At 42.9% G+C, this 18,053-nt stretch overlaps 2 protein-coding genes and 1 long non-coding RNA gene across 5 annotated transcripts in view; 1 reads left to right on the forward strand and 2 right to left on the reverse strand.

Annotated features, from left to right (window-relative positions):
* Nucleotides 1-737: 737 nt before the first annotated feature.
* LOC121659187 (solute carrier family 22 member 2-like) lies at nt 738-9,953 on the reverse strand. Its single transcript, XM_042017087.1, has 11 exons — nt 9,382-9,953; nt 7,976-8,079; nt 7,214-7,368; nt 4,969-5,137; nt 3,928-4,042; nt 3,714-3,820; nt 3,383-3,597; nt 3,019-3,127; nt 2,529-2,641; nt 1,382-1,481; nt 738-887 (listed from the first exon to the last, which is right to left on the reverse strand). The coding sequence occupies exons 1-11, from the start codon at nt 9,790-9,792 to the stop codon at nt 821-823; spliced, it is 1,665 nt and encodes a 554-aa protein (XP_041873021.1). The 5' UTR covers nt 9,793-9,953; the 3' UTR covers nt 738-820.
* On the forward strand, nt 9,018-15,271 carry LOC121659190. Its single transcript, XR_006014200.1, has 2 exons — nt 9,018-9,277; nt 15,037-15,271. It is a non-coding gene; the product is annotated as an uncharacterized LOC121659190 (long non-coding RNA).
* Nucleotides 12,246-18,053, reverse strand: part of IGF2R (insulin like growth factor 2 receptor) — a 57,775-nt gene continuing 51,967 nt past the window's right edge. For 2 of the 3 annotated variants that reach the window (XM_042017082.1, XM_042017081.1), the window contains 6 exons: nt 17,425-17,571; nt 16,775-16,959; nt 16,210-16,396; nt 15,019-15,183; nt 14,335-14,404; nt 12,246-13,928 (listed from right to left, as the gene is read on the reverse strand). In XM_042017082.1, the coding sequence (XP_041873016.1) occupies nt 13,527-13,928; nt 14,335-14,404; nt 15,019-15,183; nt 16,210-16,396; nt 16,775-16,959; nt 17,425-17,571 (1,156 nt within the window). In that variant the 3' untranslated portion in view covers nt 12,246-13,526. Of the gene's footprint in view, nt 14,243-14,334; nt 14,405-15,018; nt 15,184-16,209; nt 16,397-16,774; nt 16,960-17,424; nt 17,572-18,053 lie in introns of all 3 variants that reach the window. The other variant, XM_042017083.1, reaches the window with a different exon arrangement.

Here is an 18,053-nt window from a genome sequence, read left to right on the forward strand (position 1 = left end):
AACCAGTGTTTCCCAGCAGTGACAGGGACCAGCAACACTAACAGGAAAGGGGAGCCACAGAAGGATTGTTTCTGTTTTGATCTGCAACCACAGGTCTGTTACAGCCACTCAGTCGGAGGGACTAGGAAATTTGTGAAGGTGCTGGATATTTCCTGGAAGACCCAGTGCTGCCCCTGATGCTCCCTGAGGCACAGGACCCTTGGTCAGGGTCCTGCAAGTCCCCAAGCCTGATCCCAGCTCATTCCAAAGAATGCCCCAACAGGACACGCATATAATGATATTACTTTATGAAGGAAATTAGTCTTTCTCCTGTGCATTCTTTTTTGTGCTCTGGAGTTGCCACATGCCCACCCTTGTGAGTAGCCAATAAAATAGGAGAAAATAAAATCAGTTTTTAAAAAACTCTGTGCAAGTCGTCACACGACTGACCCAGGTTTGTAGTTACCTTGATTCTACAATGGAGATAAATCTCTGTTATATTGTGCTGCCCCTTCGTAAGAAAAACCAAGTCAGACTTCATGGAGGCTTACAAAGTTTTGTCGGGATGGATCCCACCACGTTCAAGTTAAGATCTCTTGAAGTCCACGTTGAAGTCCACACAGGTGATACAAAAATTCCCCAGCCCTAAAATATGTTTCTCTTGGTGTACAGCTATGCAGCAATAGGGACAATTCCATCAGAAAACCCTAAACATTGTAAATGAAGGATATGCAGAGAAATTGAAATAAGACAGGCAAGACTTTTGAGGGGGTATTTATTCTAAGTGGCATTTCTGTGCTACTGCCTTAAAGCAGACTACCCAGCAAGAGTTACACCTTCTTCAGCCACGTGTTACTTCTGATCCTTGGACATGGAGATAGATTTTTTTGGCCTTTGGAGCACTTTGCCTGCAAGGGTAACAAGACATGAACATCAGCCAGGAATGAAGGTGTTAAGTGAGCACCTAACTTCAAGTTCTTTACCTGCTCTGCCTTGGGCCCAGGAAAATGATCATATATTCCTTTAAGTTTGTTCTGGCTCCTCAGCAGATACTGGTGCTCCACGCACCACGTGTGAAGCTGCTATCAAGACTGTCCTTTTTCTGTTCAATTGTTAAGGGGTTTTTTTTAACACAAATGCCATTTATAATGGTGTTGCAGCACGTTGGAGAGGCAAGTGCAGCTATTCACAGGCCAGTAAAGGCCTAGGCTACTTGTTTTCAAGATGCCTAGGTAAATGTGTGGTAAAAGGAGTCCAGAATCTGTCCAGTTAGAGTCTGGAAATTACTCAGCAACTTCTTGGAATCAAAGAAGGCAGCCAAGTAATCCCTGGGCTTCCCTCTGGACAGGGATTTTGCCCAATTCCAAGTGAAAGCCGCTAGAAGTTCATCATCATGACTTACCTGTGAAAGTTTTCAACATCCTCCACAGTCTCAGGCAAAACTCTTCCTTTGGTTTCAGGCAGAAGCAGCACCAATCCACCCGCAGTCAAACCAAGAACAGCTTCAAAACAGAGACACAAAGCTTGTAAGCATTTATCAAGCACTTTCTACTGCCAGACAGAAAGGACTCGTCAATGGCACTTTATTTTGTTCCTCATGCAAGATGTGCACCTCAAGCCTCTATATGCAGAACTGCTGTGCTGGTACAAAAATGGAAGCTGTGGCTGCCCTGTGGAGACAGTGCCAAGCCAAGTCCTCTTGTGTGTTATGCACTGAGCTAGGACACCTCTAACAGGGCAGACAATCCTTCCTTTGTAGAGGAAAGAAGTCTTTTTAGTGCTAGAGCATGCCAGGAAACATATTCCATTTTTATGCTATTCACATAAGATTAGAAAATGTGTACGGAATGTATTATCTCCTAAAAAACATGATCAACTTCTCCACTGATAATTTCTTTTATCCAGGTCATACATGTTTGGTATAAATATTTTTAATGTACTAAGCACCCTTCTAGATGTCCTGTCTGTTAAAATCTGCATATTGCCATTCAAGGTACTTTTCTATAAATAATGTGCTGACCTAAGATTCATAAAAATGTTGCAGGCCCTGACCTGAAAGTTCAGGTCACTAGTCTGCAAAACTTATCTTGCATTTATTTACCAGCTGCTTTCCAAATAGCTGGAGAAGAGCCAGTTAAAGTGTCAGAAAAGCTGAAGCATAACAGCCGTACTTGTACTCCATTAAATAGGCAATTATGTGAAATTCTAGGGGTTCACTGCTGGACAGACAATATAATACATAGAAGAGCAGTAGATCAGCATGGAAGCCATCAAATATTCATCTCATCAAAATTTTTCTGAGCCCTTTGCCATCTGTCAAGTATGTATTTGGCTCTAACTTCCTTTAAAATACAAGGAGAAATCATAGGGGCAAGGAAGACATGGAATGCATAAACAAGTTCCAGCTTGTCATAAACTGAAGGCTAAGGCCTTGTAGAGAGCAATGGGCTTCTGCTGAATTTACAGCAGCTGCCTTGGTGGCTTTTCCCTCCCTTTGGAACTTGGGTCCCCCTGCTGCACCCTGGGCAAGGAGGTGCGGTGGCACTTACTGAAGACAATCAGTGGCAGATCGTACCAGACTTCCACCAGTCTGTAGACAATGAAGGGGACGAGGACTCCACCAATATCGCACAAAGAGGAGCAAACCATCACCCCAAGATTCCTGGTTTGGCAGCAAAGGGATCATGTTAGTGTCAGAGTACTGCAGCTGGAAAGGGATGAATCACAACTCTCACCCATGCACAGGAAAGATCCAGGCACTCTGTGGGACTTCAGATCCTTCACCCACCCTAGTTCTCCCAAGGTTTCCTTTTATTTTGTTCATGTGAGTTTCCCCTTGTGTAAATGTACATTTCTTTTCTTTATTAAGCTATGTTTTTAAAGCATTTTAGCTGTGCTTCACCTACTTTATGTTCAACAGCACCTGTGTAGTTCTTACACATTTGAGGATAACTAAATTTAGCATAAAACATAACATACACATCAGCCTCAATTATTTGTTTCCAGGCCAAATGCCAGCTGGGAAGAGGATACACCTACCTGATATAAGTTGGATACAGTTCAGTGCTTACAAAGCAAACCATTTCAAAAGCCATTGTAATTCCCATTCTCCCAATGCAAGCAGCAACCACTTTTAATGAATGCATGTCTGCAGAGAAAATACATTCAACACATTTAAAAGTATCCCAGTGATTTAGCAGGTGTCAATTAATACAGCAGTGTTATTTTGTGGGACTTCTGATCCCATGTCAGTTGATCTTCTCAAGGGACTTTGTTTCACCCGTGTGAGTGAGGGAACAGTCAGCACCACATGAGCAGTGGCACAGGGACCCTCACAAAGCAGCATGGGGGTTCCAGATGACAGGGTGGGAAGCCCCCAGAGGGCTTCACTCAGGGGACTTACCCTCTGGGATGAGGGCTGTGGCAAGGCAGGCAGCCCCAGCCACCACGTTCGACACAGCCCAGGGGTAGCGCCGCCCGAGACGGTCAATAGTGACAATGATGATGAAGGCGGCTGGGAATTCAACAAGTGCAGAATAGAGGAAATCCAGATACATGTTCTCAGCATCCATTCCCATGTGCATGATGAGCCCCTGGTAGAGGACAGAGCTAGTGAACCTGGGCAGAGAAGAGCATCCTGGATTTGTTAGTCGGTCGGAGAACAGAGGTCTGCGTCCTGATGGAGTTTGCAAATCCAGAACTCCAAAACCAGCTCTCTAGCGTTATATTCTTACCAGTTGAACATCAAAATGAGTGTGTTTTTTCTTATCTGTGGTGTCCTGAAAAGGTCCCTCAGTGAGGGATTCTGCTTTCCACAATCTTCTTCTTCAAATTGAATATCCTATGGAAGAGCCAGTACATAGTACATTAAATTTCTTCTGGGAGGAACTGATGGAAGGTACTATCACATGCTGCTTACTTACATGCACAAGCAAACCCTGAGCTCACCTTAAAATGGGAAGGCATCTTTTTCCCGTTTTTTTTTGCCATATCACTGACAATTTTCATAGCTTTTTCATTTTTTCGTTGAGATATCAGCCACCTGGGAGACTCTGGGAGGCACCTACAATGTGAGTAGATGCTATTACATGACAAAACATAAAGCCTACCTGTTCTCCCATGCATGGAGACTTTGGAGGGACTAAATAGAGGCAGATGGATTTTTTTTTTTGTTTGGGTGGGTTTTATGAGCTACTTCCCACTCCTGCAGTATGGGGAAAAGTACTGTATCCCATGGCTGAGACTGGAAGAGGAACAGTTGAGATAGTGGCTTTGGTCAAAGAGGAGTTTACTAAAGATAAGTCAGGGAGGGGCTTTGAGTGAGAGTGGTGCTCATCTTATGCAGCCCATTCACCACAAACCAGCTCCTCTTAGGGAGCCATTTTTCACTTCTGCTATTACAGGTTAAGAAGTAGTAAACAAGATAGAACTGGCTTACCAATTCAAAAATATGGAAGAAGGAAGGCAACAAATTTCTTTCTACTAGTCCTAACCCATCCAGACAATTTCTCAAATCCAAAGCACTCAAACCAAAAAATGTCAATTAAAAAGAGAAGAGAGAAACTAAAATGAAGGAGTACCCAAGTGCTTTTTTTTGGTTGGATGGCAAAAATCTGCAACTTTTTTCCTTAAAAGAACATGCTAACAATGTAAGGCCAACTAAATTATGCCAAGGCACATATTTTCTTTTATGAAATGCTTAAAGAAAATAATAAATTATATTAATCCACTTTTCCTCCAGTGTTTTTTCAAAGTGGTCTGCTTTTTAAACACAATGTCAGGTGAGGTGCACAGGCTAGGATTCAACAAGATCTCAGTTGCTGAGGGGTCCTATTTCCCTCTCCTTTTTGCCGTGAACCTCCTCTTTGCACCAAGAGATGTGCACAACCAAAAAGGAGCGCCCACTCTCTCTCATTATCAAGCCTTGGGAAGCAGGAGAAGCTGGGGTTTTTTGGGTCGTGGGCAGAGCTACAACAAAAGGGCCCTTACCAGTAGTAGAGCAGGAAGAAGCAGGTGGGCAGGGTGACAGCGAGCTGCAGCCACCGCCAGTGAGGGACGGCGTAAGCGATGGCATCGAAGACCAGGAGCCCGACAGAAAAGGCCGCCTGGTAGAGGATCCCCACTGTCCTCCGGTACTGCGGGCCCACCACTTCTGTCACTGCAAAGGCACACACGGACAGGTGAGCGCCGTGGCTGCTCCACGCAGGAGAAACCTGCTTCGAGGGGACACTGGAAGACCAGCACTACAGTAACATCTTGGAGAAACATTGGTAATCATGGGCATCCCAGCATAATGCTTCCAGACAAAATCCCCTGGTTTGCTCTTCTGGCACCCAAAGTCCAGTAGGGAAGAAAACACTGCTGCTGGTAGTACACTGGCCTGAGACATCCTGGAACATCTGCTGCGGAGATCTCTGCGTAAATCAAGCATTCATACAGGTGGATTTTGTTGTGAAATCTAATGCCAACATACATAATGTCTCCAACCCAACAACAAAGCTGAACATTTGGTTTCCTAAGTGCAGCAGTTTGGCTTGCATCTCACTCCAAGGACAGAAGGAAAACCAATTTCACAGGATGGCACAGAGCTCCCAGGCCGGGGTGGCATCACGATGCATTTGCACTTTGCAAGTCAGCATCACAGTATCACATCACACATTAACTCTCTATTAACAAGACTTAAAAGTAACTATTCCAGCCAGCAGGCACAAGCACACTCAACATTTTGCATGCAGTTGTGTGATTCCAAGAAAGAAAACTCTTTAGAAAAAGAACAGTAAGGAAATAATTAGCAGCCAAAGGAACTGCTGAGTTTTGGAACCACAGATTAGCTAATGCTGCTCAGCTAAACGATGCACAAAGACATCTCCTCGGGCTCAGTAGAACTGAGCCGGAAGCAGCTGAAGGGCAGACGAGTGCCCCAGCAGAGCAGGACGGACATTCAGTATTGGCCACCCTTAGGGAAAAGATGAAAGTTTAACAGAGCTTTGGGGCTGCTTCTGGGTAGCATTTTTTCAGGAGAGAGTTTCAAGAGAATTCAGGAGTAACAAGATGTAACAGAGAAAATATCAGGATAGGGCAAATCATTGTCCTGAAAAGGACTTCGTTTTCTAAAATGGCTTAAAGTTCCCCAGAAGAAGGGATGAAGATTTCATATGTGCCAGGAAAAGATTTAAGAGGCCAAGCGAGCATCCAGAAATGCACAGGAAGGAATAATCATGTCCTAGCAGAAGACAGTCTGGACTGTGGGATAGGTACTTTTATTTTATTTTAATCATATGAGACATCTGGATAACTGCATTAGCAAGATGCCCCCACTGAAAGACTTAATGGAAGTTTAGGGCACTGACTTTTACATTTTTACCACTATGACAATGAACTGCATTTCTCAGAGACATTTGGTAGAGCCTTCTGACATCCTAACCCAGTTAATGTTCTATCAGTCAGCTTTTAAAATACTTAATCTGCTGCTTCAGTGATTGCTTGCAGTTGGGTATTTTGGACAGGAGACTGAACATCACTCCAGAAAAATCAGAGAAGTCCCACGAAGCTCTACCCTGCACCAGAAAATTGTCCTGAGATGGGCAACCAACCGTGCCTCACCAGCAGACACAGCTGGTGCAGGGCTCTGGGAGAGGCACCCACACAGGCTGGGTCTTCCACTGCTTGGCCTCCCCTCAGACTAGTGGATACACACAGGTACACAAACACCTTGTCTTTTTATCAGCAAGTACATGCTGTTCTTCAGATATTTTTAGATGCTGAAGCCTCTGTTTGCCCTTTAATGCTCTTCATGTCATAAAAATGCCGCAAGTTTTCCCCACCCTCTGCCTGCTTCTTTAATGGCCTCCTCTGTCACCATCCTGTCGCTGCCCGGGCTAGAGGGGCTGTGGTCTGCCAAGTCACCTTCCCCAGCCAGAGCCTGACGAGAGGAAGAGGAGCCATGGGGCCCAGATAGATCTGCAAAGGTGAGCTGTGCCATAGGGGAAAGCCTATCTCTACATAAGAGCCCTAATATACCACCATTTGCTCCAGCTTTGAAGGCTACTGCTATTTCTCCCTAATGACAGTGCTTGAAAACATCCTGAGAAGCCAAAGAGGGAGAAAACTCCTTAATAAAACACTATGGGAGGCATTTTTTTTTAATGGCTTTTTTTCAAGTTTTTTGGAGTCGAGTTTGTTTCCTCCATCTTCTGCAGCTAGTCTTGCTCCTGGGAGAAGGTCCTGAACTCACCCAGGATGTAGCCCGCAGTCCAGCAGCCCTTGCTGACCAGCCCTTGCAAGAACCGGATGATGACTATCCACAGGTAGGTGGGCACGAAGACCAGAAGGATTCCACACACAATGTTTGCAAGGATTGTCGTTAAAAGGCAAAATTTACGGCCAAACCTGGATTGGAAAATAATAGGCATGAAGCAAACCACTAGTCATGGAAGCATTTTAAACCAGTAAGAGCTTTGTGTATCTTTGGGGAAAAAATCCAATTTTGCTATGCAAAATAGAGACATGCTTTTTATTCCTCGCCCACTACTCATTATTCTGCTTTTCTATTCCATGAAAAGTTACTGTGCCAGTTGCTCTGCAATTCCACAAAAACTTTCAGAAAAAAAGAATAGTCCCACATTGACATCTATTACATTGGGAATGAAAAATAAGTATGAGTTATATATATATATATAAAGTGGGAGCTCCAAACCAGCATTTCCTGGCTTTGGTTAACACCTAAGGGTTCTGATGTGGCACAGTAGAAAGTTTGGGGTGTGCAGTTCTAAAATAATCCTCGTGGGCTCTGCAGGACTTGCTGAGCAGATCTGTGCTCAGCACCAGGTATAACCTAAAAGGCAGGATACTGGCTCATGCTGCAACTGAATATCCACGGGGATGACCTTCTTTTCAGAAGAGCAGAGATGGTATCAGTTGCACAACCTTTACCTAAGTTTGGCTGCTGAACATGGATAAGGGAGGTCAGAGAGTTTTATTGTCAGCCCACACATACCTGTCTGCAATGTAGCCAATGTTTATGGAGCCAATAAAAAACCCAGCGTTCACAGATGACTGAAAGAGATCCAATTTCCAAGAGTCCTCACACACCAGGTCAAACTAAAGGAGCACACAGAGACAAAAAAGTGAAATGGCTCACATCCACAAGTTTCCTTCACTTCAGTTAAAGATTTAAACTTGTTTCTGGGTCAATGCCTGTTTTGTCAGCACACAGAAATCCTACTAACTTAACTAATTGTCCAACATTAAAAACTGGAACAAGCCCTTAAGCAGTTTACTGGCATTTCCTATTCATGTCTCATCTCTCTTTTCTGGAAAGAACACGAGTTACTGTCTGTCAAAACTGGCACCCTAACCTGTGTTGGCCCTCATTGATCAAATAAGCATCATCACCCTGAGTTTTTCAAACAGCCTTTTTTTGTGGCTGATGGTGAACCTTTCTAAGCAGTTCTTGTTGCCTCATACCTTGGCATGGCACAGAAGTACCTGCACACCACTCAGGACTAGGTGTGATGCCTTTACTAAAAGTATCCTAGATGCCTTCAGAAGCCTGCCTTTTCCAGCTTCCCATGGAGCACTGGTCTCCTGGAGGAGGGTGGAAGTATCTACATCTGCCCTGAGGCACGGATTTTTTTTTTTGTTTCTGTGTTCGTTATACATACAGGGGAAAGAATCCTGACTACCACCACCTCTGCAGCATTGGTGGAAACATTTGGTGGAACTTTCTATGATGAAATCAAGATTGTCATCACAGTTACTGGTTTATTCTTAAAGCACCTAAACTGCTAAAGTACACTAAGTAGCTTAAGTACAATTTTCAGTTTATTCACTCCTCCTGAGAACATAAAAGTCATTGGCTTTTCTACAGTTTATTCCTGACTAATGCTGTTTAATTGTGGGAAACATTTACCTTTCCCCCACACTGACTGACATTCATTTTTATTTGAAACCAACTTTGAAAGACTTTTTTCCTTAAAAAAAAAAAGGAAAAAAAAGAGAAAAAAGAAGAGGATGGGGGAAAGAAATAAAGATCTTTGCATTGGCCAGTTTTGTTTGCAGCCCTGCAAGCTGCACTGTTTACACACCTTCACAAATTGGACCACTCATGTGACAGGAATTTCATTCAGAACTGGACTTTATCTACCTGGGGATTTATTTGCTGAAACATGCTTTGCTCCCCAGCTGGAGATATAAGCCTCCCGAGCAGCCAAAGCAACACTTCACAGCAAGGACAGAGGGAAGATGACTTGTAAAGCCCCCAGCGCAAGTTCACAGTGAGAGACAATCCTTTCTCCAGGTAAGTAGGCGATATTCTAACACAGCCAAGGCTCTACCAACCCTCTCCCACACCTCTCACCTTGTCTGTAACAGAGGGCACAGGGCAAAGGGGGCTGTTTTTACCTCGGTGACGAGAGAGCTCCCCGGGGAGTTGTAGACCCAGCCATCCCGGCAGGGACCGAGGGGGACGGTGCTCCCACTGCCCACCAGGCTGCCGAGGGGGTCAGTGCAGCTGATGCCTGTTGCGTTCCAGTCCACCTCGTACCTCCTGCAGCGGCTGTCAAAGCTGGCCCCGTGGCCATCCCACTCGGGAACCGTGTGATTCAGCTGCTCCTCCAGGCTCCAGCCACACCGCTGGCTCAGTTCAGCCACCCCGGGGCTGAAGCAGCGATGCTCAGGAATGAACCCAAAGAAGAAGACCCCCACGTACACTGGGGTGAAGGAAGCAGATAACAAACACAGGACCAAAAAAGTTTGCTTCTGGAACCTGTCAAACTCTCCAACGTGCTCTAAAATGTCATCTAGGGTTGGCATTTTGGCTTCAAAACCACACAAAAAACCTCAACTAGGTCCTCTCTACAGAACTGATATATTTAGTTGGCAGCAAAGCTACTTAAGTAACAAAGATATTTGACCAAAAGTCAAGATTAACTCTATAAATTATTAAACTACATGTTGCAAGCTTTATTTTTTCGGTTTCATCTGAAATCAGACCTTAATTCACCCAGGGAGAATTTGCATTTAACCCCTAATCAGAGCGCTTATATGTTCCTGTTCTCTGGAAAAGCCCCTATGGGCCACAGGCCTTCAGTTTTGTTGGGGGTTTTGGGATTATTTGTTTAATTAGGCAAGTCAGCTCCTCAAATAATAGGTATGTTTAAAGAGCAAACATAGATGGAAAATTCTACCAACATACAAGCAACACATGGGTTTAGTGCAGAATGGCTGGGCACCACATGTGAGCAAAGCTTCTTAACCAGAATCTGTAAAAAATAGGTGGGTACACTCTGAAAAAGAAGTGTCTCTACGTTGAGCCACATAGCAGTAAAGGAAGAGCTTTCCTGAAAATTCCTGTATCATGTGTGTCTCATCCCTCACCCTCCACACTCTTCCATTCCCATGGAAAACCTCTCCCCACCTGTATCAGGGAACACAATTTTCACCTGACCATATTTTTGTAGTGATACAAAAGAGAAAAAGCATTCACTACAGAATTATGCACTGGGAAGAGCTGTGGGAAGCCACAATATACAGTATCTATGGCCAAAACACCTATTTTTTTACCACAGAAGACCTAGAAGACTTTAGGTAGACTTTATTGCAGGCACCCCAAATAAATGCAGTTATATCAGGCTCTAGTGGTACATTGTCCTGCCTATGGATAGATACCAACTACTCCCGTATCTTTTGCTGACAACAGCAGCCTTCCATCAGAAAGAAAAGCATAAGTGAAGGTAACATTTAAAAGACATTAAAAAAGTGAAAAACTGCCCAGAAAGCAATTTGAATAGCTTAGGCAACAATGAAAAATATTTAAAGACACAATACACTCAAAAAAACCCCCGAAAAACCAGAACTTGATCTTGCTGCTCATCATCTACAGACCAACAGTGGCCTGAGCAGCTGCGAAAGCTGCTTTGCAGGCCAACGCTTCAAGATCATTCCCCACATCACACAGATGTAATTTCTCCTCTCCTGCTTCATCCTCTTCTCCATCAGGAACATCTACACCAAGTTAACAAGAACTCCTCTCCTGGCCACTCACAGCTGTGTCACCCTCAGCCTAGCACAGCACCACCCCACAACAGACCTTTGCCTCCCTGGCTGCAGGTGTTCCGTGTGGAGCTGGCGAGGGAAACACGGATGCAAAAGCGCACAGCTGTCACCACACTGAGAGCCAGTCCCTGCAAGCCTTCCTCAGCAGGAGAATGTGTGCAGTCAGCTGGGGCCAAGGGAACTGAAGCCAAAGCTTGCCTGGGAAGTGGGTGAAGCTAAGGCATTAGGCTGCATCTTAAAAACACACCCAAAAAACCCTCACATCTTTTCCAAGCAGTATGATTTAAACAGTTGGTAATGGTGTGTAAAAGTTTCCCTTGAACCATGAAAGTTCAAGGAACAGTGGGCCAGTTTTCCCCATCTCCCACCATTCTCTCTGCAGCCAGCCCAAAGGAGGCTGGGTGGGAGTGTGCCAGGCAGGTGGGTTTCTAAGGGACACTTCCCAAGGAGTCATGTTGCTGACTGGCAAACTTTCTCCTCCTGGCCCATCCATTTGTACATACTCATCTGGGCCCTGCTATCCTCATAACCCTTCCCTCCCTACAGGTAAGTAGAGTATTCTTCTGGGAAAAATAGTCTGGTGAAGCTGGTTTGCATCCAGCTCTCTATGAGGTAAGATTCAGCCAGCCTACCTACCTCCCACTGCTGTCAGATACAAATTCTATCATTGATATTGCTCAAATAAGGACCCCCAGACAGGGCAGCTCTGTTCTACCTAAGCCTCATTAGGCATAGCCCAAACAAAGAGACCATGTGACTTCACACAGGAGAAATAATTTCATGCAGTGGGTTCATGGATCAAACAACTCCAAAATGCCAGCCTTGATGACTTGAGGAAGGGAAACAGAATTCTCCAACATGCATTGAGAAAACTGTGTAATGATAACTGACAGTATTAAAAATACACCATCAAGCCTCTGATTTCCCTCAGCTCACCTAATTCTAAATATGAAAAATGCTGATTTAAGTTTGAAAAGATGAAGCTTAAGCCAAACTGATTTACAGCTCCACTGGTAACAATACAAGAAGAAAACCCAAGTCTGATAAAAGAAAGAACATACCACCAGAGCCTACCTATCTATTCTGATCTTTGTCATCAAACGCTGGTTCTCATTTTGAGTGACACAATTGAGGTATAAACCATCCCAGCAGGAAAGGGTCCCGCTAGGCTGGTGAGCAGCATACGGAATAGTGTAAGAAGGATTCCAGACTTGAGATGTGGGATTTGGAATACCCACTTCATATCTTTTATTGAAATTGCTGAATACTTTATATTACACTATTTTGATTCAAAATGGAGTTTTTATAAAAAGAAACCATTGTTGAAACTGAATAAGCCAGCCAAAAGGAACAACAAAAAGTTTCAAAAAATTCTGACCAATGCATGTTCTTGTACAATGCTTTGAAACCCTATCATTGTCCATAATTTTATTTAGGAAATACCTGGAGAAGAGCAAGACTGCTACAGAAAAATTGACTTGCATTCATTACCAGCAACATTTCAAATCAATGACCATGGCCAGGATCATAGCATATGGACTAGAAATCAGGCTATCAGAAAACATTGGCCCAAATTTATTTTCTTGATATTAATACCAGAGAGAAGCATTATGCAGACTAGGGCTCCTCTAGTCCTTGGGCTTTTCTTGGTGATGACAAACTGGGTAGCACAGATTGTATTACAGGAACTCTGCCTCTACATCCTTGAAAACTCTGGTTGTCTGTGCAGTTGGCCTAGTCCAGCCATAATCAAGGAAAAAAAAATCTTTGGGTGCTTGTCAGCTGCTTAGGCAAATACTGATAAAGTCAGTCATACGACCAGTACCAAAAAAAAAATACCATGCGAAGAACAGCAACCATTTCAGGCTAAAGCTATACAGAATTGTACCTTTCCATCCACACCTTTGAACCAATTATCTGTTTAAATTAGAATGGATATTCAAATTTACAGGATAAATTAGACCAGTTCCAAAATTTACATCAAATCATCCCAACACACAAAAGTTATACTTTTCCTTGTCTCACAATGGGTGAACCCATAGAATAATACCCTGCCGGCAGGAAGAACATGTTACTATCAAGCAAACCTGAGTAGTGAGGATCAATAAATACAAGGAGTTAAAACTATAGTAGTCAGATAACTTGAATCTCAGAAGCCAGGGGCTTCATTGAGCCTTAATCCTTTCCTTTCAAAGGTTTCTCTTTTTTAAGCAAGCATTTAACATCTATGCTGAGACTTCAAAAAAAAAAAAAGTGTCCTGGCTAGAGAGAGTCAACTAACTCAGCCAACTGGATGTCAGAAATCCAGTCATTACTGAACAGATCATTGTAAACAATCACAAAATCTTTCTCTTCTTCCCTTTTCAATGGTTTCTTGTTAAAGGCAAAATTCAGAAAAATCTTTCAGGCTGAAGTCCTCATATTTGGTTGGAAATGTTGTCCCGTTATATATAATCTCTCTATATATATTTGATTAGGCACAAGAGGGGTTATTAAATATTCAACAAGTCCTCATCACTATCATCATGAAATGATACTGTATTTGTAGAGTTCTGTGCCTTCTGCTGGCCTGGCTTGGCTATTGCTTTCCTTTCCTTTCCTCCATTCAGTAAATAAGACTTGTTATCACTGCCAAGACTGTGTGGCTTCTTTTGTGGGTGCTTGCTCTTGTCTAGTCCTCTTCCTGTTTGAATCTTTACATCTGGAATGGTTAACACTTCATCCTCACTGTCCAGGTCATCCACATGGAGAGAGGTAAGGGCTTCAGATGTAACAGACTTGGTAGCAATGTGACCATTCTCCTGCCCTCCTTTGGCCATTCTTGGATTTGGTGCTGCGACTTCCTCCATAAGCCACTCGGTCTCATTCTCATTAGCTTCTTCTTCGCTGTTTATCTGCAAGAAAAGAAAAGACCAGACTGTATCTGCCACTCCAGACTGACACACACTGATCTCCCCAATCGTCAGACCCCACAGCACACACGACCTTGGTTTAATGTAGCTGTGACAGTAACACTGCAAGAGATCACTTTTCACTGCGCTGAAACAGACTTTGTTCTCTTCTTGTACGTTTGCACGTTACTTGGTGATTTATAGACCGCTCTTCAATTCTTTATCTTCCTTTCCCATTTCACAGTATAAATATATACATATCTCAGCTATGTGGCTTTCCTGATGCCACACAGTACGGTATCCATGCAGTAAAGGAACTAGAAATTAAGGGGGTTATTTATTTATTTAAAAAAAGCTTAATTTAAAAAAAACCTTACAAGAAACAAATTTGATTTTGTCACTGTATTACCTTTGTGTATTTGTAGGAAACACCAGATGATCTTCTGCAGCAGTTTGTTATCTTGCTTATTACAATTTCCCTAAGGAAAAGGAAGAATACTACATTAGAAAGACTATATCCACTTACTAGCCCTCACTTTTCTTCACTGGATTTCTACCATCAACATAAAGCATGTCAACAAATGAGCTGCAAACTATCACACTGACCCTGAACCACTCTAACAAAATTCACTCTGGGAAGATGTACATCTTCCCCCTTGCTAAAGCTTCAGGCTGACTGTTCTGAAACCCCTCTGGCTTTCATGTCTAAGGGAAAAACACCCCAAAAGTTGTCTGGAAAGCAGAGGAACAGCAGGACTTGCACTTGTTCCTTGACACTGCTGTATGGATATGGCCTGACTTCATGAAAGGAGAGGGATATCAAATGCTAACAATGTTGTCATGCTGTTTTATGCTCCTTAATTAGCAGTTGCCCACAACATAGGCTAGACCAACTCAGTTGTACATCCCAGCCCTCTTTTATATTGGCCTTCAGACAGTAATGGAGAATTTGAAGGAACCAGCAGTTTGACAGTTGATGCTGCCAACTAAAAAACAGAACTCAAATCTCTAAAGTTTACTATTTCCCTTTCACTTTTGGCAGAAAACCAAGTCCTGACAAAGAAACTTCTAAAGCCTCTTAATAATTTCTTACCTCCTCTCTTTTTTGTAGAACAGCAAGATTATGAGACACACAGTGAGAACAACCAGGAGGACACTCAGCACAGCACCAACAGCCTGGCTTCTCCTTGAAAGACCTTTATGTATTTGGGTCTCCTCATCTGTCTGGTGCTGATTGTTTCCTGGATCATTGGTTAATCTAGCAATGTAAATTGAAAAGATAGGATCTATTGATAAATTCTGTTAAACTGGATTAGAAACAGCAGATTAAAAGACAACATGCCACACCATCCTGTCAGTCCAACCTAAGAGCTGCACAAACAGATTTAGGGGATTTCATCTAAGTAAAAAACAACTTGAAAAACACAAATAGATGTACTGTGCCTACATCCCAGTATGCTATCAAATAGTGCACGAAACTACAGTCAAGACTGCAGACCACAATTAAGCACTCCAGAGTTTATACAGCAGCAGTTGTCCACACAAAGCTGCTGTTTTAGAACCAAATCTGCACTTGCATAAGCTGCAACAGCTACAGAAATTATCTTTCATCTGACTATGGCACAGACCAAACTCCCTCAATGGGTTTAAATCAGAATCAAGAGTTTCCCTGTGCTTTCAAGCTAGCAGCCAGAAAGTAAACACTCCCAGAAGTAGTCACTCCATTTTTCACAGTGAGGCTGCCTACCTGTCAAGAATGCTGTAAGCACTTAGATACAGACACTCTGCTTTTAACACTGTCCCCTCACTAATCAGGAGATTAGCTGATCATATTTAATTGCAGAAATACTTCATTATTCCTTTAAGGCCTGTAATGATTTTCCATTCCAGGCTAAAGAAGTGGGCAGATAGAGGGAAAGGACAGTCTTTGTCACAGCTTCAAAGTTTTCCAGACAGTAAGACAAGGGGGACCAAAGACCTCACCCACGAACTGTTTGCTCCTCTCAGTAACACAAACCAGCATGTTCTGTCAGCTGCAGTGGGTTTTACTTAGTGAAAACAATGATACTAATTCCACTGTGCCTCTCCAGCTTTAGGTCCAGATCAGTTTAGCAAGCTTTAATTTAGTGGTCATGTGCCAAACACTGCATACACGATCATCAATTTATCTACTGCTTTTTTAGCTTTTCCCCTTTTACCAATCACTGTGATGAACAAATACAAAGAAGCCTTTGGCTGAGAAGTGCTGACAAAAGCTGCTTTCAGAAAATGGTTAACTACTCACATTAATGGACACACAGCAGCTGTGTACCAGGTAAATAAATACTGGCAATCTGCTGTCTCATGAAGGAATTCAGGGATGCCTTCCTTTGCTTGTGGATTGCAGTGAAAGAAAATGGTTGAAGACACAAACTTTGATTTATCTTTACCGCATCTGGAGTCAGATGAAAATATGACATCCAAATCATCATCTACAATGAGAAGAAAACCTTGTAGTTTACTACTTCCTTGAGAACAATGTTAACATTAGACCCTGAAAAGAAAAGTAGCTAGCTAAAGGAAATCATTGCTTATGCAGCAGCACAGAGGGAAACAGGAGACCAAAGTCTTCCACCTCGCATTGTTTTTAACAAAGTCTTTCAGTCTTCAAGTGTCCAGCCCTAACCCATATTAAGGCTGTATTTGCAACTGAGCTTACACAGCAAAAAAAACCAATCTAAATTATGCTAGACAGACTTTGGATAGCTTTACAGAAACAGATGAGCACAAATGTTGTTAATCAAGAACCATTTTCTGATGAAGCAATTCACAGAACATCAAGCAATTCTCTGTGGTGAGCAGGTATTTACCGTCAACGTAATATTTGGCATTTCTGGCAGAACCAACTCTCCGAACACGCTGTTCATTAGTTTTCACCTGGCAGATGTTTGCTCCAATGCATTCTGTGAAACTTGAGTTTATTATACCAGAAAGTTGAATTTGATATACATATTTATCACCATTTGTCCGTTCATCACCAGAAGCTGTGTACAACCTGAGGAAACAGAGGACAAGTCTGTTCTTAAGTCTAAACACACAGGCTGGGGTTATTCCTAAGACATAAAACTGGCAACAGTGGTAGATGCTATCACTGGGTGATACCAGAGCAAGCTGAGTGACCAATTCAGCAACCAGAAAAGATGCAGGACTGTGGCTTCCTCCCTGAACAGTAGAAGTAAGGATTATATTTAGCATAAGTATAATCCTTAGCAAGCAGAGAAAGCAAACTTTTCCAGCTATACTGCCCTCAGTGTGTGAGTGAACATGTAAATACCTCCAAAGGTTTAAGATAAACTGAAGACAAAAGCATGATTCAGTGGCTCATACACACTCCTGACTGAGAACCATATGGTATGATCTGCAGCGACGATAAATGGCACAGCTTAGCAATCTTCTCCAGAAAGGTAACTAGTTCTACCATTCTGTTGGTTTGGGGTTTGTTTGGGGCTTTTTTACTCACTTGTAATACACATCCCCTAAAGAAAAGTTTTTCCCAGTTGCAGGATTAATGACTGTTCCGTTCACCACCTCTACCTCCTGCTGCTTCACAGCACAAGCTGCACGTGTATCCCATGTGATGTAGTAGGCACAGTTTTCTTCATCAAACCTACCAAAATGAAAGATAGAGCTGATGATATCAGGAAAGAGTAACAAGTTTTTAGCATCCTGACAAAAGGAAAAGACAACTGCTAACCCACATGTGACAACATCCTGCCTAAGCATCACACCGAGAGTAAGCTAAAATAGTCAAGTAGCACTCAAAAAAAGCTACCTGAAGAATTGCAATGGATTTTTCTGCACTTTCATGATTTTAGAAGACCTGGCTGTACCTCAGCTTCCTACTGAAAATTCCAGAATTCCCATAGTGTATCAAAGGGTTTTATTGATATATTTTAGCTAGCGAACATATCAGGCTGCTTTTTTGCAGCATGCTAAACCTGCCTTTTATTTAAGCAGAACAATAGGTATAAGCTAGTGTCCTGGTTCTGGCCAGGACAGCGTTAATTTTTGCAGTAGCCAGGAAAGCCCATGGCCAGGACCCAGAGGTTATTCTATACCACCTCACATCATTGCTAGGAACAGGGGGAA

Source organism: Corvus kubaryi, unplaced genomic scaffold (genome assembly GCF_017639235.1).
Source record: "Corvus kubaryi isolate FWS band 111438036 unplaced genomic scaffold, C.kubaryi_AGA036_p1.0 split3-73, whole genome shotgun sequence".
NCBI classification, from domain to species: Eukaryota; Metazoa; Chordata; class Aves; order Passeriformes; family Corvidae; genus Corvus; species Corvus kubaryi.